General features: G+C 40.1%; 1 protein-coding gene and 1 long non-coding RNA gene across 3 annotated transcripts in view; one reads left to right on the plus strand and one right to left on the minus strand.

Moving 5' to 3' along the window:
• Window positions 1-17,920, minus strand: part of LOC125691055 (uncharacterized) — a 33,373-nt gene extending 15,453 nt beyond the window's left edge. Inside the window, exon 1 of the long non-coding RNA XR_007375899.1 lies at window positions 17,838-17,920. This is a non-coding gene — a long non-coding RNA (uncharacterized LOC125691055). The remainder of the gene's footprint in view (window positions 1-17,837) is intronic.
• Window positions 17,749-23,802, plus strand: part of TOX (thymocyte selection associated high mobility group box) — a 217,906-nt gene continuing 211,852 nt past the window's right edge. For both annotated transcript variants that reach the window (XM_048939917.1, XM_048939918.1), the window contains exon 1: window positions 17,749-18,262. In XM_048939917.1, coding sequence (XP_048795874.1) covers window positions 18,161-18,262 — 102 coding nt within the window. In that variant the 5' untranslated portion in view covers window positions 17,749-18,160. The remainder of the gene's footprint in view (window positions 18,263-23,802) is intronic.

Raw genomic sequence — 23,802 nt, forward strand, 5'->3', positions numbered from 1 at the left:
AGTTAAACTAAATGTCCAATTGCCCTAACAAGTGAATGGACAAAGGCTAAAATTCATAAAACTACTCAAGTATCTAAACCATCAAAGTTTTTTCAGGTATGACTTAGTTTTTAACATACTAAATTCCACTTGCTTTTAGTGAAACTCAGATTTCCAGATCCAGTTTTCAAAGGTATTAGCACAGTTCCATCAAAATAAGTGGAAATTGTACATTTTTTTAGAAATTCCAGTAGGAACTTTTCTCCATCTTTCAGCATTAAAATCTCTCAATAAACATGGCTTTTAAGTTTTTATCCCATTGGAGTAACCAGTTCCTAAGTGACAATCTAATTTGTTTTGACTACCCTTAGAATCACTGGGAAGGGACTGAGACAACCAGAAGTGTGGGCACTCTGTAGTTTGGTGTTGACCACCACCTTCCATATTCAACTAGGGGAAATTAGAGTAAATGACTCCTTTTTCACTTCAGATTAGTGCTTAAAATTAGGTGAACTGCATCAGACCGTAAGGACAAAAATAGGTTTTGTTTTTCAAAAGAAATTTAATGTCTTTTTCCCATTACTCTGCCCAGTGGTATTTTGCTCTAGCTCCCAATCTTTCTTGGTGATTTTAGGACAGATTAGATGCACTCCCTGAGGAACTGAGAATCTCAAATGAATGTAAGAAAAGCTTTTTAATTCTGAAGAAGGAAGTGCTTCATACGTGCCTACGCCCTCAAGATTCCCTTCTGCTAAGTTCTGTGTGACACTACTTGTGAATCGTTTTGAGTTACCAAAGTCTACTCACATACTGAAAAATGAACACCATCAGTCATTCCCTGGCCATGACCTGCATCCAGTTCAGATACCAAAGTTCTCCAACAAGTCCTGGGGAAAGCTATGAATGGCACATGGAAAGTCAGAGGATTTGGAAAAAATAGGAAATATTAAAGGGAGAGGTCCATAGAAAGTGATCTAGCCTCTGCAACTCAACCACATTAGCTTAAACACGAGAAGATACCTCCTTCCATGCAGGCATCACAATATAGTTTACCTCTAAGCACTTCATTCATGAAGGTAACATGATGAGTCTTTCCTCACAGACTTCTTCCTCCTCAGGAGAGCCAGAGGCAGAAACACTTTCCTGCTCCTGCCCTGCCAAGATCCAGGAAACTATTAGTTTAAAGTGTGAGTGCTACATGGCATGGTACGTATACTTGACAGATCAGTAAAGGCTACTGGGCTCAGTTTTATAGGATACTCATACAAAATAATGCCTATTTATTTTGTGAATCCTACTAGCACTTGCACATGACATGGCATACTTAAAACTGCACTTTTAGCAATGTCTAAGCGAGACATGTCCACATGTAGACATGGATAACTCAGGATGAAGGTACTCCTCGCCTTACCCTTTGGCTGATCTGGAGTATTTTGAAATTAGGCATGATATGTACTTGTAGTATTAAGCACATAAGTCTGCCCATACAGTTCATCTGGATGTGCTTTTGAAAAGTAAAGGCCTTTCCCATTGATCTTATATTATCTTACTTATATTTTTAAAGTCAACAAAAACTGTTGATTTTTGCAAACTCACGACCGCAGTCCTCAACTGAAAAAAGCATAGCATTTAAAAAAGTGATGATCTCCCAGATTTATTTTTCCTGGACTTTACCCAAGATGTTGCTGAACATGAGTATATTACAGCAATACAGAAAAGGCAGACTGGCCTGATAACTATGGGCTAATAAAAAAATAATATCTTCCTAACTCCAAAATCTTCTCCCTTATTCCTTGGTGGACTCGCTCCATGGTTTTTTATTTCCACTATGATACTGCATTATGGAAGCATCCAGAGGTGTGAGAGAGCTGGCTGGAACTACAAGTACCTCAAACTTAAAAAGAGACATCTAATATTTATATACTGAAATGCCTTATACATTGCTATTTGAAGCACATTCAGTGCATAATCTTGTAGATCATTCATTTACAGGTCATGCCTCTATATCTATGAATTCCCAAACTGCAGTGTTTGTTTTTCATCTATCCAGATGAATACCCCAAAAACTATCACTTACCCTTTGACATGATAAATGACTCTGTGGGGATTTTATTGCTGAGATGCAATACTCCGGAGAGTCATGCAATTGTGCAATCCAATTAGTGTTTTAGATGGTACAAAATTATTCTGTGAATGAATGGGTAGAGACACATTACAAATAATATTGTCAGGACTATTCTCCCTACCTTCTTTCTCTTCCCTAAATCGTATCAACAGACATGGATGTGTACACATACACAGAAATGCACTATGTAATATCCTAGATAAGACCATTTCTCCTTAAGTCTATTGCTTTTATTGAATTTCATTTATGAAGACTTTCCAAATTATAGACAAGACCTTTACATGGAGAATGCATTGATGAATGTATCCTGAAAATGAAAAAAAAAACCACAAACATTTGTAAGCCATGTCAGTTCCTATATTCCTTTTCAATATCATTTTTACAAAGGCATTTAAAACCAGTGGCGAATCTAGTTTGAACTTTATTTTTTATTTGTATCATGTATAAATTATAAAATGCATATCCATATTCTTTGGGTACTACAATTTAATGTACCTCAGAAGATGTTTCTTTTTTTTGTACTTTCTGCTATACAGCTGCTCACAGCTGAAATTGCTCAGTCATAAAGAAAGCACATTTGCTGCATTCCAAATGCCTGCATAGGTATGCATTTGGGAGATAATTTCCTTTATTTAGTGTCATCTACAAGGAAAAATATTGGCAAAATCAGCCATTCTTGAGAGTAAAAGTCTCAGCCATTCTCAGTAAAACTAAAGCAGAAAAAACTTCTAGGCGCCTACTTTAATGAGTCCTAACTTGAGTAACTCTAGTGTAATTCTGATATCTAACTTTCCTATCATTTCTGCCCTTGTTTTTCACCATCTCTCCATATGGAAACTCTAAGCTGTTCCAGGAAGTTTCTTATAAGGAGTGGATGTCTTAAGTTATATTTAAATCTCTAACCCTTGATGCCCAGTAAATGGACTATAAGTTAGATAAGGTAACTAGTCTTGCCAAACTCTGATCCAGAATTTGACTTTTCAAGGATAAAAACAGAGCATGCCCTTCTTGAGCTACATTATCAGAGTCGTATGCTTTATAAACTGTAAAATGGCATGTTTTTTTCTGTTTGGAGCACTTCTTATATTTGCCCATTCATTCAGGTCTAATAGAAAAAAATAGGACATTGCCTACTCAGTCAGGAGTACCAATTCAAAAATAATTACACTGCAGCAAAGGCACAAAATTCTGATGTAGTTTCCAAAAAAATTAGAATGAAGCTGTCAATTTTCTTTTTACCTTATTTCCCCTAGTACCTTCCTTCAGTATTTTAAACTTTACTGGCAAAATATGTCTAAATGGAGGCAAGCTATTGTAGCTTATTAGTACCTCTGCAGCTAAATTATGTTGGTGGAAAGTGTGCTTGTGGAAATATATATATTGAACAAAATTTAGGCAAAGTATTTTTCTGTAATCTTTAAAGTTACATAACTGCACGAGATAACATCAGTAAATAAAGGCTGTTAATAAACTGGCTAATTAATTCACGTTATTAAAACAAGACACATTATTCTCTTTTTGTTCCTATTTAGGTCCTTATTCTAAAAAGTATTTAACAATATCCTGCTTTTTAGTTTTCTTATGTATTCCTTTAGGCATAAATCCAATGAAATGTTTAAAGGTGAACTTAGGCACGTGTTTGGGTGATCTGCTGAAAACAGACATTACCTTGGATGCAAGGGAAAGCATCCAGCAACCTTATGAAGAAGAGTCTATAAAATAAGGTTTTTGACTTAAGAATAATTACAGTCGAAGAGAGAAAATGCTCATCCCAGCCAGAAGAAAAAGCAGAAAATGTTTTCGGAGGCTGACATATTGATCTTTCTATGACTGTATCCAAAGCACTAAGACAGAAGTAAGGCTTACTCGTGGTGGTAAATACAGGAACTCATAGCATTTGCTGCACAGTTCTCTTCAAAACTTCTTGAAATTAATAGTTAATTCTGCTGCATAAGCCAAGAGGACAGGAAAGGCTGTCTTTACACTATTTTGTACCACATCTAACCATTATGTAATTAAAGAATTTTTTCATATTCACTTAGTTACTTAGAAGACACTGTATGCCGAGCCAACTCATGATGTAGTGTAGACTATTTTTTTTTTTTTTTACCACAACACCATAGCAACTTAAACACCAAGTATTTATTTTCCTTCTCCAACACTGCAAGTTATTTTATGAAAATTTTTATGCAAATTGGGCAATGAATTGACTCATTCTGTTTGTCTCGCTTGTATTTATCTCTAAGGCATCTATCACCATGGTGCCTAAATGCTTCGGTATCTTTGTGTTTGCCAGCTCTATCTATCTTGAGAATGGTATCATCATTTTTGTCCACTTTTACATGGTCTCTCTATATACACTGCAAGGAAGTATTATCTAGGACAAATCAGCCACGGATTAAAGGCAAAAAAAATGTTTTCTATACTAATACAAAAATCAGTAAAACTGAAAGTAGTAAAATTGAAAATAGTAAAATTGAAAGTCCTTACTGTTTTCTTCAGTCTTCATTACACTGAAAAATAGCTTCTACTGCATTGAGAGCACTGCGTTAGTAAAGGCTTCTTGATCTCAGAACCCCTGAATATTACTTAAAATCACTCATACTCCACCTCCTAACCATTTTGGATAACCACACATGCCCACAACACCAAACAAACCTAACATTCTTTTTTTTTGCAGTACATCAACTTCCTTTCTTCCTTCGGGTTCATTCAGATTACATCTTCCTCCAAAACATCCCTAACATACTTCCAGACCAATAACTTCCCACATACAACACATGTTGTCATGAGAACAGTGTAGTGTAAGCAACCTGCAGAGCTTTCAGGCTGCTGCAGACCAAACTAGGGAGCAGTGACAGTTACAGTTGTAACATACACCTGCTGTCAATGGTAAAAGTAAGATTTTTTTTCCCCTCCTGCTTTTTTAATAACAGTCAAATGGAAAACACAGGAAACTGTAAGTAAACTCTATATTCAAAAATACTAACTTGGCACAAAACACTGTGATGGTGTATCTGGCTTGCCTCCAAATAAAATGATTTTTCTCCCCAAATATTAAATGGAAAAAGTATTATGAGAAAGAAGTGAAATGGAAAATTGCTAAAGCTCAAAAACACAGCACACAGAAAGGTGGCCTTTTTTTTCTAACAGCTCTGAGAAGATATGAAAAAGTGAGAAAGGGTGTGAAGAAGGGGGAGAGGGAAGGAGAATAAAGACAAGGGAACGTGAAGCAGACTGAAAACAGAATGTAAAATAATCGATATTGTTATGGAAAGACCGAAAAAAAATTAAGTAGGAGCAAAATCTACAGAGGCACTTTCAATACCACAAATATCATCCCATAAAGCAGATTTTCCATAAAATCTCTAAATGTAATTGGCCTGGTCATCATTCAGAAAGCTGGATTTGTCCTAGTTCATCCTGCTATGGGCCAGACAGTGACTTTTTTTTTAAATTCCATAGCAAGTGTAACTGTGAGGTTTATCTTACACCCTTCAGTGCTATGCTCTACTTAAAATATAACCCTTACCCAATATTTCCAAATAAAAACAGTTTTTTAAGCCATTGATAAAACAGGATAATTATTTTCACCAAACACAGAAAAATGGGAAAATGTCTCTTTGAAGCTGTTAGTAAGGACGGTAACACAGTTTGACATCTGTCACTTGGGGAAGTAAAAGTGCTTAATATATTACAAGAATAAAGCCCATTTTGCCTGTTTTAATGGCAGACATATAGTAAAACTCTTTGCCCTAAATTTAGTATTTCGACTCTTCATCGGTCAGCATAAAGCTGTATCAACACTGAAGCACAAGGCATTTTTAGCATATTCAAAGCTATACAGAAGTGATGATTTCATCTACAGATGTAAATAGTAGCACCTTCATTCTCATCACTAATACAAACAACAAGATTTCTGACACCAGGAAAACACAGAAAACAATTTAATCTTTTCAAAATTAAATCAATTTTACAGAACTTTAAGATTTCCACTTATTGCTACAAGAAATTTTGCCTAAACAAAAACTAGCTCTTTGTAAATTTCTCCTTTGTGGGGGTGGGTACAGGCATGAAGCCTCTTCCTTTGAAGGAAATAAATGAGCATTACCTGATCTTCTCAGGATTATGAAATTCTTTATTGACATTTTCCTCAACTGTTTACAACCCTTGCATCTTGAGATACTGCATCAGCTAGAAAGGAACTAACCAAATCTGTCCATCTCATGCATGCCCTCTTTGTGGTTTGTTTTTTTTTTTTTTTTTTTTTTTGTATTTTAAAAGACTCATAAAAAAATTGTAGATGTATTCAAATATGGTCCATCATAATGATTTAGTATCCTTCTATGTCATATAGATTCATCTGACTGTGTGTTTTACTTCAACACATTTGTGAAATTATTTAAGTTGACGTATCTTCCTACAGCTGATCTACTGAAGTTCAGGATTGCTAGAGTGGTCAGTTGCTATGAGAGCTTAACTCTTTTGTACTGATAACACAGTGACTCGTGTTAAATTCCTAGACAAATTAAATGAAGTTCATCCCCCTATAACTAAACCCTCTTTGAGTTGTTTCTGTAGCCACGTAACAAGTCTTTACTCCTCATGTTGCTGTGGCAGCTAAAGATCCACTTTTCGTTCCCAGTCTTAAAGGAATTTTCATCCTTTTAGTTCTCATGGGAAACTGTGTTAAAATTCAACAACCTGACCTTAGGTTGCATTGAATATTCCCATTGACTTCAGGCCATAAAAAAGAAAACTGAGGAGAAGAGCTATATTCTGTCAGATATAATATGGCTCCAAACACTGGAATCATCCTGACAGCTCTATTTCAGAAGTTAGCCAAGGAGAAAAAAGGGGCCAGGCATCTTGAAAATTACATACACATAGCTCACACACATGTATATACACGTACAAAGCATGAAGGAGAATAGAGGATAGAACCTGGAAAGAAACCATGCCAATATATCAAGTGGCAGATGAATTATCCCCAAGAGTTTCATAGAAGCAGCAGCCACCCCATTTTAAGGTGAAATTTTATTTCAATCTCAGCTGCAGCATAATCTAGGATCCATCTGTTCCTCCATTCTCCCCCCCTTCCCCTCAGTCCCCCTGCTCCCTTCCCAACTCACATGCTGACATAACTCCATGGAATCACTCCATCTCCAGCACCACAGGTTTCATGAGCCCTACTGGGTAGGTAGGAATTGCAGGAAGAGTGATGGAAGGAGTCAAAAAAAGGAAAATGGTAAATCTATTTCTGTGAGTTTTCATCCCAGTCAGACTTTAAGACATTTTTGATCATTTTAGTCTAAGTGTATTTTCAACATTTGCCCCTCAAATAATTTTTCGTGGAAAGACAGTGACCAGTGAGTGAGTACTGTCAACATCTCTGTGAACTCCCTAGCAATTACCATTATTTCCACTTAATAACCACTTTATTTTTCCTGTATGATTGCTCTGCTTCAAATCCTCAGTATATTACTCAGAAAGTAAATAAGTAAATATTTAAAAAAAAAAAAAAAAAAAAGGAATTTTCTGATGCTTGGTCTTCTGTAACACCAAAAACACTAGTTTAGTTTAGTCCTCTTAGTTTAGCAAGAGGACTCCTATGTGCAGTTTCATTAAGCAAACCCATTCATGGACTGTACCAGCCCTTCTTACCCTTCTCTCCTTCCTCATTTCAGTAGTAAGTTCTCCCTTCTCTCATTCCATCACTAGTTCTCATGCAACCACAGCTATTTGGACCAAAAAACCCCAGCCCCAATCCACCTGAGATCTAAACCATGCATTAATTTTCAGCCTGCTCCCTGACAGAGATGGCTCTACAGCCACGGCAACCTCATCCTCCCCAGGCAGGCCATAGGAGGAGGCAGCTGAAGGAGGGAGGGAAGCAGAGCAGTGCCACCATTTCCAGAAGGCTTCAGCACAGATTTCAATTTGCTGAAGCTGACTGCAAAGCCACACCTTTCTTATGCTAGGAACAAAATGTCCCAAATGTATGAAACAAACTGTATGAAATAAATAAACAAATAAACAAATGTGGACACCTGATTTTGAGTGATCAAGGAAGACAAATAAATTCAAAGATTCTTCTGAATCAGAAACACCAAATGGCATAGAGTTTGTTTTCACAGCAGAACTAGTACTAATACTCTGCACCTGAATGCTGTGTCCACAGCAACTCCTGACTTACAGGCAATGCTGGTATTTATGGCATCCCTTTATTTGTTTATGATAAAGTGTGCACCTCCACAGACTTCTTCTCACTAGATTAAGGGAGAATTTGTCTGGCCTTTTTGGATGTGCACAGCGAGCGCTTTGGGAAGATACAGTCAGCAGTAGTTATCACTTAATAGTGATGCTAATTGCATGAATACAGACAGCTATACCTTCTGATGGCCAGTCAACTAAAGTATTAGGAAACCACTTGTACTAAAATTTGAATAGCCTTTGCAGCACAGTCAAAGCAAAGAGATGTGTTGCAAAGCCTGAAATAGGAATTATGTTGCTTTAAATTGTTCTAGTGGGCCAGCCTGCTTCTGGGGCAAAAGAAAAATAGCTAACTGTTCCTGTGCAATCCCACTCACCAAGAACAACTCAGTGTGACACAAAGCTACCCAGAGAATGTGAAACACTGCTGAAATATTTTAGTTTTAAATACAGAAAATGAAGCATTCAGTTAATATTTCTGCTATGATACTTCAGAAAATCTTATCCTGGAACACTTGGGTGCGCTGACTAATTACATAAGTGTTGTTCATTTTGTGTCCTTAGTGCCCTAAGACTGTGTGCACAAAGTTAGTCCTTATCTGTGACGCACATCTTAAAGAGAAAAACATAAAGGCACATGGAGGCCTGGGGACCTGATTAGTTATTTCCAAGATATTTAACTGCTATTATAATCAGAAAGATGCTAAAACACTGTTTTCTTTTCTTTAAGTGAAAACCTTGAGTTAAACACTAGTGCAAATTCCATGTGACTGCAAGCAGTCTCAGGAGTTTTAAAAAGCAGAAGATGGCAAGCTAGACTTTCACTGGTTATTTGCAGTTCCTTTTATAAACTTTGGGCATAGAATCAAACTTTCACATTTTACACTGAAAGACAGAATCTTTCTGAAAGATCTTTTACAAATCAGCAAGACTGGAAATAATGTGATAGAAGACTTACCATGTATGCTCTTTCAGCCATTTCACAGAAACTCATTTTGGCTTTCTCTGAGGTAGAGATAAACCACAGCTAAGAGACAGTTATTAAATCTTCTTTATATATTCTGTATGAAATATATTAAACGACAAAAATGCTATATTCAAATAAGGTTAAGGGTCTGACTTAAATCCACACAGACATGGAAATTCAGAAATAGTGTTTCTCCCCACCCTTCTCTCACTGTCACTTGGCATTGTACTCGCAGCACAAATGAGCTGTGCTTAGATTCCATAAACCGCTTCCTTACAGTACATTTCTTCTTAAAGACACTTTTTACTTTAAGGTTCTCATTTTGCATCTTCCCTGGACTGATTTTTATTTTTTTTTAATATAATCTCATTTTTTTAAGCTTATGGAAACAGAAAAATGAGAAAAATAAACCAAAAGTATAAAATTGTTGGCACTGACAACTGGCTTTATTTCTTTTTAACACATAATTGATATCTAGGCAGGCAGATGTAGGACATGCATGGCTCTCACCAGGTGTAAACACATGCTTCAGCTCTCTCTCCCTGCTGCAGTGCTAGCTACACGTATGTAAATATTCTTTACATGTTTCTCCAGCAAACTAAAAAGGAACCTTGGAGATGACACTGAACTATGATTTTGTGTCACAAAACACTGGACTTTCTTCCATGGACTGTTTTTCCAGAATACAGCAGTGACCAGTGGAGTGTGACGCATTATTAAAAATAAAGTGAGACACTTGTAGTTTATCTCAAGGAGCTCTCAGCTTTGAAACCACCTCCTACCCTCCAGTAAAACAGATTGGGCCTTCTGACCTCTTGGGCAAATCGTGTCTTCTCAAGGTAATTTCAAATCAGGAAAATTCCACTACGGGAAAGGGGAAGGTACCTTAGGAGGGGACTGTTATAAAACTACAAGGATATAACAGACGGTCAAAAACTCAGCCATTTCCAGTGTGGCTTGGGGTTTCCCTGCAGAGAAGGAGTTAGGTCCTGGTGGATGAAAAGCTGGACATGAGCCAGAAGCATGCTTTTGCAGCCCAGAAAGCCAGCAGCACCCTGGACTGCATCAAAAGATAGGTGGCCAACAGCAAAGTGGTTGTCCCACTCTGCTCTGCCCTCATAGGGACCCATCTGGAGTACTGCACTCAGGCCTGGGGTCTCCAGTATAAGAAGGATACAGAGTTGTTGGAGCGATTCCAGAGGAGAGCCACAAAGATAATCAAAAGGCTGGAACATCTTTCTTAAGACAGGTTGAGGGAGTGGGGCTTGTTCAGTCTGGAGAAGAGAAGGCTGCAGGGAAACCTCACTGTGGCCTTCCAGTACTTAAAGGGAGTGTATAAACAGGAGGGAGACTGACTTGTTGCATGGTCAGACAGTGCTCTTGAAGCAGTTTTCAAATATGAACAATCAAGACCGACTATTCAGCATCCGCAACTGGTAAATCCGGAAACTGCTAATAACAGAACAAGGGATATTCCAATAAGAAAACAGTGTTGATTATGCTCTGATAACCAACATAAAAGCAGATGATTTTGAGAACACAGATATTAATCTTTGAAGCGTGACTGTGATAAAAAGAAAACATACAAAATCCTCAAACAAGTCAACAGCAAAACAACATAAGACTTTAAAATAACATCTGCAGCGTATCATTATCGTAAGATGACACAGAACAAAATACAGGATTTCAGGAAGATTTTCCTTAAAACAGTACACGTCCCTGTAATTTCTGATAAAGAGAAGCAGACAGTAGTAGCCTTGATCCACAAAGGCATTTCTGCCTTATACAGCATAAAAGGCAGACATTTAGGAATAGCTCATCCATGAGAAATGGTGATCTCCTATTGCTGCCAAGGTCAGTCAGACCTGTTGTGATATGTTCTGTAAATGCTGACTCTATCACTTACAGTTTTCCAAGGACTTCTTTAACACTTAGAGATTTTTTATTTTTATTGTGGAACAAAGCTCTGACATGAAACTGTCAAACTAAAAAGCCCAGAAAAGGATGATAGGTTTTTATTAGATTTGAGGGTGACAGCTTCATTGAGAAAAGAACCATGTAGCAGAAGAAAGGTGGTCTGAAGTTCCTGGAGATCCAGCAGGAAAATGCTGAAATCTCAGCAAAGAAAGGAATTTAGTTCTGAAGCCATCAGTCCAACAATTTATCACAGCCCTTAAAAACTGATGGCAGATGACATTTGCATGATGTATCTGCATCAACCTATTAAATGTGAAGGGGACCGGATTTGTTTGCTACAACAGGAAGCTCTAATGGAACCTCCCAACACAGTTTAACTATGCCTCAGTCCTGACCTTCTGCACTTCAAATGCCAACTGTGCCCCCTTGTGTGGTACTTTTCTGATGGTAACCAAAGTCCCTGAGGCACTAGGTTAGATTCAAACAAGCCATTTTGCTTTCTATTTTCTCTAGTTCAAAAATTAAATGACCAAAACCAAACAACCAAACAAAAAAGATAAGCCAAAAACAATGTTTTAGTTTGTGAAGTCATCACCATGTTTTTTCTCAGAGACAATCTGGATCTTTGCGTTTCTATTAGTTCCTGTAATTCTGCACCTGAAGTATTAATTAAAAGCACATAAGAGAAAGTATGTTGCCTTCTTTTTTACATAATGGGGTGCAAATCTGTTGCAAGACCTCCCTGGTTGGAGTTTTGCAAAACATCAAAAGCATTGCCTCACAGAAACCTTATAAATACAAAGGAGAAAGAAAACCACTCTCAAGCAAATGACATCTGAATCAGATGAGAAAGCAAGACATTGAAAAAAAAAAGATTTTCAGTAACTCTGTAGAGATCTCTTCGTTTCAGGAAGGCTCGTGCAGTGGGATCTCAAAAAAAAATCACTGATCTGAATCGAAAACTGACTGGTCATCTACTTGCATTATGTCTTGGCCAATGAGAATTCTTTTTTCAGTGCTGTGGAAAACCTGGTGATACAGACAAGTCCTCACGTTGTCGCCTGTCTCTCCTGGTGAGCTGGCCTGTGTTTTTTGTCCCTCCTGACCATACAGTTGATAATGTGCACAGACATGTACATATAATGGTATCGAACATTTACATGTATTTGTTCTCTAGACATCTGTAATCTTTATGAGGCATTTCACAAATAACATCTACATAGCTTCTATGGATTGCTAGTTTTGGAGGAAATAAAATGCCTTTAGATACCCGTTAATTTACAAAATACATTGTTGAAAACATAATTTTCCTTCAAAAATCTTTTGTTTCTAAAACCCCGATACAGTCCTCAAGTATACTTCAGATAAAAATAGCATGAAACCAGAAATTCGTGATCTCTTATTCTCCTAGATGTTTCATAATTGATTTCACAAGATAAGTGGAAGAGTGGAAAACTGGCAACCTTAACACTTGAGAACTAGCATACACCATACTGCGATGTATTTTTCAGCCTGTCTGCATACCACATGGACAATGTACCTTATAAAAATCACTTGGTAAAGCAGGAAGGGGGAAAGGAGAACTTCGCATTTTCATTTGTTTCTCTGACCATGAGAATGAATTAATTTCATTCTAAGGCCCAGTGAAATGTTCTCTTTCAAGCTTGGCCCACTGTTTGTATGTCTGCAAGGCCACGTTAAATTTGGTAACTTGAACCATCTGGCAGTGTCTTTGAAGCATATGGGAATAGATCGAAGCTGCAACTATGCAAGGTGAATTTTACATTTTTATATTTCTTGCATAGTTAATTAAGATCTCTATTCTTTGAGGGGCTGTGTGTTTAATTCCTACTGCAGGCAATGGCAGATGAGTGTACGACGAACCTTTGATGAGATACAAAACACAGATCAGGTTCAGCCCAACCCATACCTCTATTTGTTAAACTGGCTATGTACCATTTGTTTGAAATGAGAAGACATCACAGTGCTCAGACTTTCTCTTTGCTTTATAACAAAGGGAAGTCAGTGTCTTTCTTTCCTTAACTATTTAGAAGTGATCTTTACAGAGACGAGAACAATTTATTTTCATGCAACTGTGACAATACAGAGCTGGCCATTTTCATCACAAATGAATTAAACAAGACAGGAGCAGTGGCTAAAATAATAAAATAGCTGCCTCTTTCATTACCTGTCTGACAACACTTGATTTGACAGACTATTAGGTAGCATTGCAAACTGTTTAAATACTCTGAAATATATACCACTGCTATAAGGCTTTGATACCATATTGTAGATGTTTAAACATACTGATTTATGCTAACTTATGAGGGCACACCCAGAATGTCAACAACACTTAAAATGAATCAAATTCTTAAAGGATTTGAGTTCATATTGATGAAAAGGACAGATTAATTACTTTGTTTTAAATATGCTGTAATCTTAACATCATTATCTTCTGCATCATCCCAGATCTAAGTGCCATACTCAGTTTAAAGACATAAAAAAGGGAATCAACAAAAGGGATAGCCTCTCATCCTATTATTATTTAATTAACAACTCTCTAGAAATTGATGAGCACTGAGCTTTGTTCTGAAAAGTAAATAGTCCTATGCATCATAACGCAAAGCAAAAATTTCAGCAGGACAGACCTGCTCAGCAAAATCACATGACTATTCTCTTAGCTTTTCTGAACCTCTTGGCTCCAAGAGTAGCCCCCCCTATTCCCCCCCAGAAAAAAAAAAAAAAAAAAAAAAAGTATTTTTCAATTCAGTTGCTCTTAAAAATGTAGCTGAAAGCTGTTCTTTAAAGATGAGTCAACCTCATGAAAAGAGTCTTGTGCTCTTTATGTATAATAAATAATATGCTATCATCACAGTCTCACATCTGCTTCTTCCTAGGTAAATCAAGAAATCTTATCTTTGTAATAGATGGTCAGATATCTTGCCAGGAAATCCCAAATAAAACTGGGTATAGATGTGTAGGATTCAAGGAAAGATATGTTGGTCTAGATTCTCTTTAAAAGATACTTTTATTTCTTTTTGACTGATAGCATGCTTTGTGACTACTGATGGCCCCATTATAATACACCAAACTGAGCAGCCAGGTAAGACATTAGGCCAGATAAGGTAACCTATCATCTTGGCCAAACTTTCTGCTCCTTTTAATTCTAACAGCCTAACCATTGTAGTGCCTCCATGAGAACATGAGAGTAGATGGATTGGTTCAGACCAAGGGTCTGCCTAGCCAGCACTCCTCCAACAGCTCTAGGCTGAGGGCGAAGTAACAATACTTTCCCCATTCTCTAGCCTCTTGCCTCTACCTCCGGCTATTTTCAACTATGGCTGGTCCTTAGACCCATTTGAAAACTCTGTCTAGTCTGTTTTTTATTGTTCCATTAAGGTCTTTGGCACAAATTCCACACATGCTCTCCACTGTATAAAGAATATTCATACTACATAGTTTCACTCTAGGAGATAGCATTTGAAGGAGTAACAACTTTTTTAGCATTAGCAGATACAGATTGTATTTCTCAAGGTGCTTGTTCCTATTTATGTAAGAAAAGCAATGACAATTCTCCACATACAATGGTGAAAAACCTCTTTCAAGACTATTTTGGAGACATTCACTTGAACTTTGAATGGGTTTAAAAGCTCACTGCTCTTCTGAACAACTGTTCTTTCCTTTTGAGCTTCTAAAAACTGATTCATGTTCTTTAGTCTGTTGCAACGTTTTTTCCAGAAAATGCACCTACAGCTGAGCTGAAGCAGAAACATTTGGTATGCCATTGAATTCTCCTGGAAAGGGCCTTGCAGTCCATAGAGGAAAAAAAATGTACAATAGTATTAACATTTGCAGTCCAGTCTGCACAAATGCACTACCCTGGAAACCCCAGCGAATACGTCCCTTAGAAAACAAAGAAACATTTAAGTGACTAATATATATAGCTGTTTAATTTTTACAAACCGTACATATAACTGCCATAAATATCAGCTGTTTTTACCATCTCAATGATTAAATCATCTCTGTAAGTAGCAGCAAAAATTTTATAACCTCTCAGGGCCTGCATCATTAAGTACTGAAAATAACTTGAAGTGCCGTGCAAAGCAAATGGTATAGTTGTAAACTCCTACAGACTCCTCAGAACTTGAAGTCTTTCTTAAGGGAATCGTCAGTAATATTTCATATAAATACAAAGTCAAATCTGTATTATCTGTCATCATATGTTCTAGTCAATCCGGTATTGACATCTCCAGCTCTGTATTAGCATGCACCAGTCACCCAGACCAACTTTTCTAGAAGCAGTATCTCTATCATCTTTCTCTACAACAGACTGAAAAATAATCCATGGCCCATGAATAACAAGTGTCTCAACAGCAGCTTTTCAATATAGAGCTGCAATCTGTCTCCCATTCACTTTGTCAAATTATGGTCCACATATCAGCCACTTGCAGTAGTGATATATCTGCCAAGCGTCAAGTACATTTCTGTAAAGGAAATTCTTTTTTAGGATTTTTTAACTTTCAAAATGTCTGATCTCAAACATGCAAAATAATGAGTCAGACTCTAAAAAATCTTAAGGTTGTTTTTTTTTTTTTTTTTTTTTAATTATGTTAATTTATTTTCCTTTGGAGCTTTTTCTGGGTCATATTTTCAAGCTTTTCTCCAAGGCCATGAGGAATTTTGACAGCTTTTAAAAAAATGTTATTTCTTGTAATAGCATGTTTATGGAAAATATTTATTGTCACCATGTACTTCGTGTTCAACTGACAACTAAGAATCTTCTAAAATATGTTTGGCTAAATCATCCTGAGAAAAGAATTTTCATTCAAAACATGTTCTTTAGTTTTCTTTACATTACTTGTATATTTTTCCCAGATAATTAAGCTTTACAGAAAGTAGGTTTTTGGGTGTGAAGGAAAACCATGAATTAACACGATCTCTTTACAATATAAAAATATCTGAGTGATTGATTATAGACCCTCACAAATGTGATTTCTTTACCCCGAAATCTGTGATTTCTCCTCCCTAACAATTCTTCCGTTTGAAATACTTGTTTTATTTGTAGTGATTATAGGACACTTTGGTTTGAAAATACGCATTACAAACCAGATATCAACTTTTCTTTTTTTAAGATGGAAATGTTTGTGAGTACTTGATAAATGTAAACATTCTCACTAATGGGATCTACTGCTAATGGCTCCTGTTTGTGTGTCACTCATCAATTCAATTTGAAGAAAGGCATTCCTTTCATGATATACCTTCTCTATATGACGTTATTTAAGCTGACTATAACATCCTTCATGTATATTTTTTCTTTCATCCCTTCTGTCCTGATTAATACTAACAGGGACTCTGCAGGAAACCCACTGGGACCGCTCATGGTACCTTGAAGTCACTGTTTCTGTACTGCTGTCTTCAAAACCTCGTTTTGCTAGTTAGTCCCTCTCCCCCCTTCCTGCAGGATCCCCAACTTCCCTTTGTTAGCACCTTTGTTTGCAGCTAGTTTGCTCCTTTTTCACTACCTCCATTTACTTCTTCCTTTCTCCCACATCTGCCCAGCTCCTTGAGTTTTCCACTCCAGACTTTTGTGAGGAAGGATGTGCCCAGTGCCCGCACTACCCACTGCTCAGCCAGGGACAAGCACTGCAGTCACAGTGGCATGTCATAGGTGATTCTTTGCACTTTTCACTTTTCACTTGCTTCCTGCTTTCTGAAGCGCCCACGTGGACTTCTCACAAAGTCTGGATGGGACAGGAAGCGAAGGGCTCACCTAACCCGTTAGGTTGATGATGAACCTCAGAGAAATAAAGCGACCCATAGGCCTGATCCAACGTGCGCAAAACGGCTGTGGGGAGGGCAAGCGAGCCGCGCAAGAGGGCCAAGAGCTGCGAAACTGTGCCGGGGGCTCTCACAGAGGCGGTGCGAGGGACCCGCCCGCGGCAACCGGCGCAGCCCGCGCTCGACCCCAGGCTACCATCCTGCAGGACCGCACCCCTCGTTCGCCGGGCCTAACCGGGTCGGGCCTGCGCGGAAGGGGCGCCATAGTAACCGGCGGGGGCCGGGCGGCGCCGGGGGGCCGGGCGGGGAGGCGGGTGGGAGAGGGCGGGGACGGCGGCGGGATGGCGGGCGCGGTAGCGCCCCCTCTCCGCGACTCCCAGCCCCGTCCCCTGCGGCCGCAAATGGCTCTTCCCTCGGCAGCCCCTTTGTGTGAAGCACACTCGGAGCAGCGCCGCGTCCCCCGCCGCCCGCCGAGCCGTGCCGGGCCGTGCCGAGCCGGGCGGCCATTCCAGCGCGGGCGGACTGCTCGCCGCTCCCCGCGGGGGTGCGCGGGGTCACCCGGCCTCCGTTGCCGCTTTTCCCGACCACGCTCCTCAGGGTGGGGGGACAACTAAAATACACCGCCAGCAAACGAAACAAACAGATAACAACAAATTAAAAAAAAAAAAAAAAAAAAAAAAAAAAAAAGAAAGAAAGAAAGAAGGAAGGGGCAAAGAACAGAGCGAGCGAGAGAACGAGCGAGCGAGAGGGAGGGAGGGAGGGAGACGCGAGGCAACTCCGAGGCTCCCATAAAGCGCGGCACGCACGGAGCGAGCGCCCCGGCGCCGGTGCGCGGGGAACAATAAGTGCTGAAGTTACCTGCCCTGCCGGGAGGAAGGAGGGTTTGTTGGTTCTCTCGCAGACATCTGCAAACCGGTGCTTTTTTGGAAGAGATTTTTTTTTCTTTTTTTTTTCTCTCTTTAGAAACCACAAACGGATGTGAGGCAGGGAAGGTGTTTCTTTGACTGCCGAAGTCAGGCACCTCTTTTTTTTTCTTTTTTTTCTTTTTTTTTCATTCTTCTCAGCCCTGTTGTGTGCACCCCCCTCCCCTCGCGCGCACACACGCACACGCACCCCTTTTTGCACCAACAACGTTAACAGCCCAAAGACAAGGAGAGGAGTTTGCTTGATGTTTGAGTGAAATGGACGTAAGATTTTATTCACCACCTCCTCAGCCTGCGGCCGCTCCTGATACGCCTTGTTTGGGACCTTCCCCTTGCCTGGACCCCTACTATTGCAACAAGGTGACTCGCGTTTTGTCTCGTCCGAGGGGTTTTCTCCGCGCTGTCGGTTGTGCTGCGGTCGCGGTGCCGGAGCGGGCACTGAGCCGCTCTGCGGGAGTCCCGGGCGGGCAGCGGTCGCGGGGCCGGGGCACCCCGAATTCAGAGCCGGAGCGCTTTGGGGGCGGGCGGCCGGGCGAGGGGCGGAGGGCGGGGGGGTATTTTCCGTGGCGTGTTCCGTCGGTGAGGAACAACGCGGTGTCGGTGCGGAGGACTTGGATCTCCAGGGCTGCTGTGAATGGGGATCGTGTTAGCTGAGCAACTCTCTGCCCCATCGCGAACCCCGCAGTTGATGTGTCAGAGCCGTGCTTGGCCGTGCCGGGAACGCGCCTGTGTGTGCGTGTCCGTGACATGTGTGTGTGAACATTTACAGACACATACACATATGTATACCGATATGTCTGTATGTGTATATATACATGCGCGCACACACAGAGTGTACACACGCAGTAAAACAGGGTGACAAGTCAGTCCAGCGCAAAGGCTCACTTTGTCCCACTGTGCAGCTGCTCAGCCAGTTCTTCAGCAACTTGTCGTAAGGGTCCGTGTCCGCCGGAGCCCGGTGTCAGCCCTCGCACCCCGAGGGGGGCACCGCAGAGTCCAGGCCAGGCCGAGATGAGGGACTACGGTGCTGCCATCCCGGAGCACTTCGCTATACTTTAGCTCACGAGCAGGGGGCTGGGGGAGAGAGCATCGGTGCTGCCGCTGTGGCTGCATGCATGAGCTGCACTTTCTCCGTTCTTACGGAGTGGGCTTTGCTCACGAATGAAACACTGCCCGTAGGAAATCCTCAGGAGGTGCAGGAGCGCTCCTGCAGCACTCGCTATCCCTCAAGGTGTGCTTAGAGACGAGTGTTCTCGCATCAAATCTACGCGGAGCACAGCAACACGGGTGCGGGACGGGGAGACCTCGGGTGCAGCGGGGTACCGGAGCGCATCCTCGGGGTCGGACCCCGCCGGGCAGCTCCGCTCAGCGCTGCCCGTTGTCACGCTGTGCTCACGTGTTGGGAAGGTGTTGGGAGTCGTCTCTTTCCCTGCCGGCAGCTGCCCAGATTCGGAGATAAAAGACGAAATAGGAGATACCGGTGTTAAAACGCAGGGGCAGCGGCGGCGGGGTGAAACCCTCTCAGTTTTCAGGAAAGATTTCCCACATGGTCTCATCTACCAATCGCAACAGGAAGGACCAAATTCAGCCTGGGTGCATTTCACATACACTCAATGGAGTTATAGAATTCAGGGATAAATCTGGCCCTTTGTGGTGGGTGCCTGAGGATATTTCGGAAGATCCCAGAGGTGTGGCTGTTAGCAGCGTTCAGTAGCAGTGTTTGGCAGTCTCCGTCCCCCGCCCCATAGATCGGAAGTTGGTGTGAGGAGCGAACTTTGCTCAGCAGGAGGAGCCCAGATGCATATAAGCATGTGTGCGGATATTAATTTTTTGTTCAAGTGCACAGAATAGTGTTAGGCTGCTACCCTTGATCTGCGACTTGGCATTATTTCCTCTATTGTCTGTTTTTGTACCTTGTAACCATAAAGTGTTGCCATGTAAGAAGCCCAGGCTAAAATTAATGGCATAAGTACCAAAGTGTCTGAAGACCCATTTGGCAGTGAAACTGGACAAACGTTATTAAACCTATCAGTGATTTAAGGCTTCAAAAAGAAGGTAATGACTTGAATACACATTTCACTCATCATTCTTGAGATAGCGGGCCAGATTTAATTTAAAAGTTAAATGCTTTGGAAAATCAGGAATTACTTTAATATATTAAATCATTTTCCAATTAAGTTCCTTAAATCATTTTTGGTGGGTTGCACTGCAAATCGAATAAATTAATTTAGAAAGTAGTTTTTCGGAATGTCTTTACTGGCTGGTTAAAGCTTCTTTTAAGTCATGCCATGTATGAGGGAGCAAACTGTTCTTTTTAAATGCAAATGAGACACTCATTCTGGAGACAAGTTGCAACTCTTCTATTTCACTTTGCCTGAACTGATAATGTGCTTAAAAGTGCACAGTCATAAGACATATGTTTTCTGCTTGGAAGACTTACCAGGAATGTTTCCTATAAGGTACTGAGTACAGGATGAATGTCTTTTTCAGATGTCTTTGCCCCTGACCACTGATTACATTAAACGGGCAAAGGAAGCTTGCTTAGGCCCCTTGGAGGCGTACATTTACTGAACATTTCATTTTTCACTCCTTCACTCTTCTCCCTTCACCCAGCATGATTAACATTGCTGCAAAAACTTATCTGACTTGTTCCAAACATGCAGTCACGTTCCAGTATTGCTCTGTCACTCATCCTCCTGCTGTTGTGTTTGGGGAACTGGAGGGGAGGTCTGCAGGATATCCCCCAGGTAAGGTGGGCTGGCTGCTTGCAGCCGATCTCTCCTGGTGTAGGAAGTGGGTGCTGCAGTGGGATGGGTCCGTGTTTGGAACTGGAGTGGTGGTCTTCATCAGCTGCTTATCTCTGACTAAACATTACGAAACTCAGCTGGGACTGGTTCTTGCTTCCTGTGAAGTGAGTAAAAACTTGCTTTGGGCGCTTGCTGCTGGCCTTGGCCCTTGTTTGCCCCCTGAGATGGTGGTTTGTTTTTTATTTTTGGCAAACAGAGAAGACTTTGATTCCTTACATTTTAAATCTGCTGGAGCTGCTGGTTATTTGCAGAGTATTCCACAAATACTTAAACTTTTCAGTTTTCTAGTACCCTTTTCCTGACCAAATGGTTGGGCAAATCATGTGAGTGAGTACCCAGGCACTTGCATTGATGATACTGACAGCGCGTGTTTTCTGTAGGCAAAGGAAAATGCAGCAGCGTAGATTCAAACACTCGCGTCTTATCTTACAATTTTCAGTTGGCAGGCTTTGTTTCAGAAGGCTGCTTAGATCTTTATTTCATAAACCTAAAATAACACTCTAAGCATCTTAGTCTAATATTTCTCTATCTGCTGTGAAAGCTCATTATGCTCTGCATATATTGTCATGCAGGCTTTTCCTTGTCTGTCTCGCAGAACCCATGGAGAGAGAAAAGTAAAAGAACAATGCAAACAATGTTGGTTATGACAACTGTGTGAGGTATCTCTTATACAAACAGACAGAATGGACGGTATGCTGGAGTATATAGGTCAGCCTTTGAAATAACATAGTGGAGCTCTTATGCTGGACGGACAGATTTAGAGCTGGGGTTGTACCGTTTGCCTCTTGAAACTTGAAGCATAATTGCATTTCAGACATTCACCAGCTAATAGGAGTAGTCTGCTGGGTGGAAGTTTATTTTAGGAAACATCAGATTCCCTAATTGAGTTGCATGTTACAAGAAGAAATAACTTTGCTAATCAGAATTTATTAATGCAACAGTAGAATATGGTCAGAGATTTCAAGGTACTTGAAGAAGTCAAACAATAAGTTTAAACGTTTACGTAGGGAGCAATAAATAACATTCTTGTGGCTTTCCATACTGAAGTTTCCCCTCTAAAGCCTGCGTCAGTCAGTGCTGTAAGAAGGATCGGTACATTTTCATACTTGCAACTTTACGGTGTTTTCAGATATCTGCTCACATAAAGTGCAGTTACATAATTATAATTTGACACAGTTAATGACAGGGATGCTGACCCCTGCCAACTGCAGGGAGAAAATAATGGTCTTTACTGCTCCCAATGGTTAGCCTTGCAGAATTATGCACTAGATTCTTGTGTGATTTGCTACCTGGTTCAAAATAGAGGAGCCTACAACTCATCTTTCTTGTATCCACTGGTACTTGTCAGTGCAGTAGAAAAATGCAGCCAGACAGCAGAGGTAGAGTGATAGTCTGTAGATATTTTTAAAAAGGGGAATAAAGATGAAAAGAAAAAAAAAAGAGTGGAAAGCAAAACCTTTTCAAATGAAAAAAGCAGAGTGACATTGGATAAAAGTGGATAAAGTGAATGCACTACTTTGGAAGCAGTAACAATCCTGCTAGTAATCAGAATTCTATGGACCAAAAGTGCTGTATATAATTTATATACAGCATTTATCATAATTTATTGTGTAAACTTAATTCTACCATGGAGGCTACCCTTTTTAAAATGTACTGCGGCTGTTTACAAAGTGTCCATTATTTCCAATGGCTTGATACTGTCCTGTTTGTATCTGAGATTCAGAATTCTTTAGAGTCATTGCTCTGAAGCTGAAATGTTTGTGTTTTGACAGAATGTTAGATTATGCTCATCTCACCGATCACCATTTATATATTGTGGGCATCTTTTTTCCTTGGATGATTACTTTGTCCCCTAATGCATTAGAATCGTACTTGAAATTTTTTTGTGCTACTTAAAAGATTAAACAAGTACATTAGAACTGACTGTTGAGTTTCAAGTGTTTTAGCTAGTCTCCAAAAATATCACACAGACATGAAATGGACTTTCCTTCCATAGACTATGAGACCTTAGAGAGTTGTGTCAGAGTTAGAGGCTTACAGAATACAGAAAATAATTTATGCACATGCTTTTGAGAAATATTTCACTGAGATGTTTTATAAACCAAAGCTTTCATGGCCATTCTTATATGTTTTTCTTTCTGCCATACTTTACTGCTTTGAGAGAAACTGTGTTTAATTCTCTTACCAGGATAAGGTGTTCCATCTCTAGCGGACAGCCTAACATGAGGTCTGCTGAAACAAATGAAAGCTGTAAGCTATCAAGAATGCTGAATTTGTACAACACTACATTGTATGTATTGGTGCTGAGGTGAAACCAAAGAGCAGCTGGAGCTGTGTTCATTTAAGGACTTACGGCGTTGATATTGTGGAAGACTGGGCGATCTCAACTCCTGTTGAATTCACTGCGGGCTGGGGATTATTGCACTTTACCAGTACTCTCCTGCTCTCAGATTCTCATTTTAGCAGGACTTTCTCATCTTACTAGCACTGCACAGGAGCATCAGAAAATGGACTATTTAAAACATGATTTTGTAGTGAGCAGAGAAACGTCCTAATCATGGTAGGATTTAGATCAGAATTCTTGGATATTTAAATCCTTTACTGATGGCAGATGTGACATAGCTTAGACAGCAGAAGCAAAAAGCTTCCTTTAACTGCTCTCTCGGTGCAGCTCAAGAGTGACCTGAAAGCACTGCTTCTCATGGTGAGAGGGAGTCCCTGTATCCGTTCAGACCTTGGCTGCTGGAATCAGCAGCAGTGGCAATTAGTGGCAGCTCTGTTTATTTTTGTGAAGTGAACACATGCTCTGTGGATGTCTTGCATGGGCTGCGTACGCTAAAATGCAAAGTTTAAAATATTGCCTTTCCAAACTAAAGCGTTGTGGTGGCAGTGTTTTGTTACATGACTAGGTGCAGATTTTCTGCCCAAAGAGTAATTTCTTATTAAAAGTGCTGAGTTATAAACTGCTCGAAAACATGGCTTTTAATGGGAGTGCCAAACAACCATTTATTATAGCAGCGCTTCCAAAATACTTTAAGACATGGAATTCACATTAATCTGAATGAGATTTTCTTGGTCATAACATTTCTCCCT

The sequence above is a fragment of the Lagopus muta genome, chromosome 3 (genome assembly GCF_023343835.1).
Source record: "Lagopus muta isolate bLagMut1 chromosome 3, bLagMut1 primary, whole genome shotgun sequence".
Lineage (NCBI taxonomy): Eukaryota > Metazoa > Chordata > Aves > Galliformes > Phasianidae > Lagopus > Lagopus muta.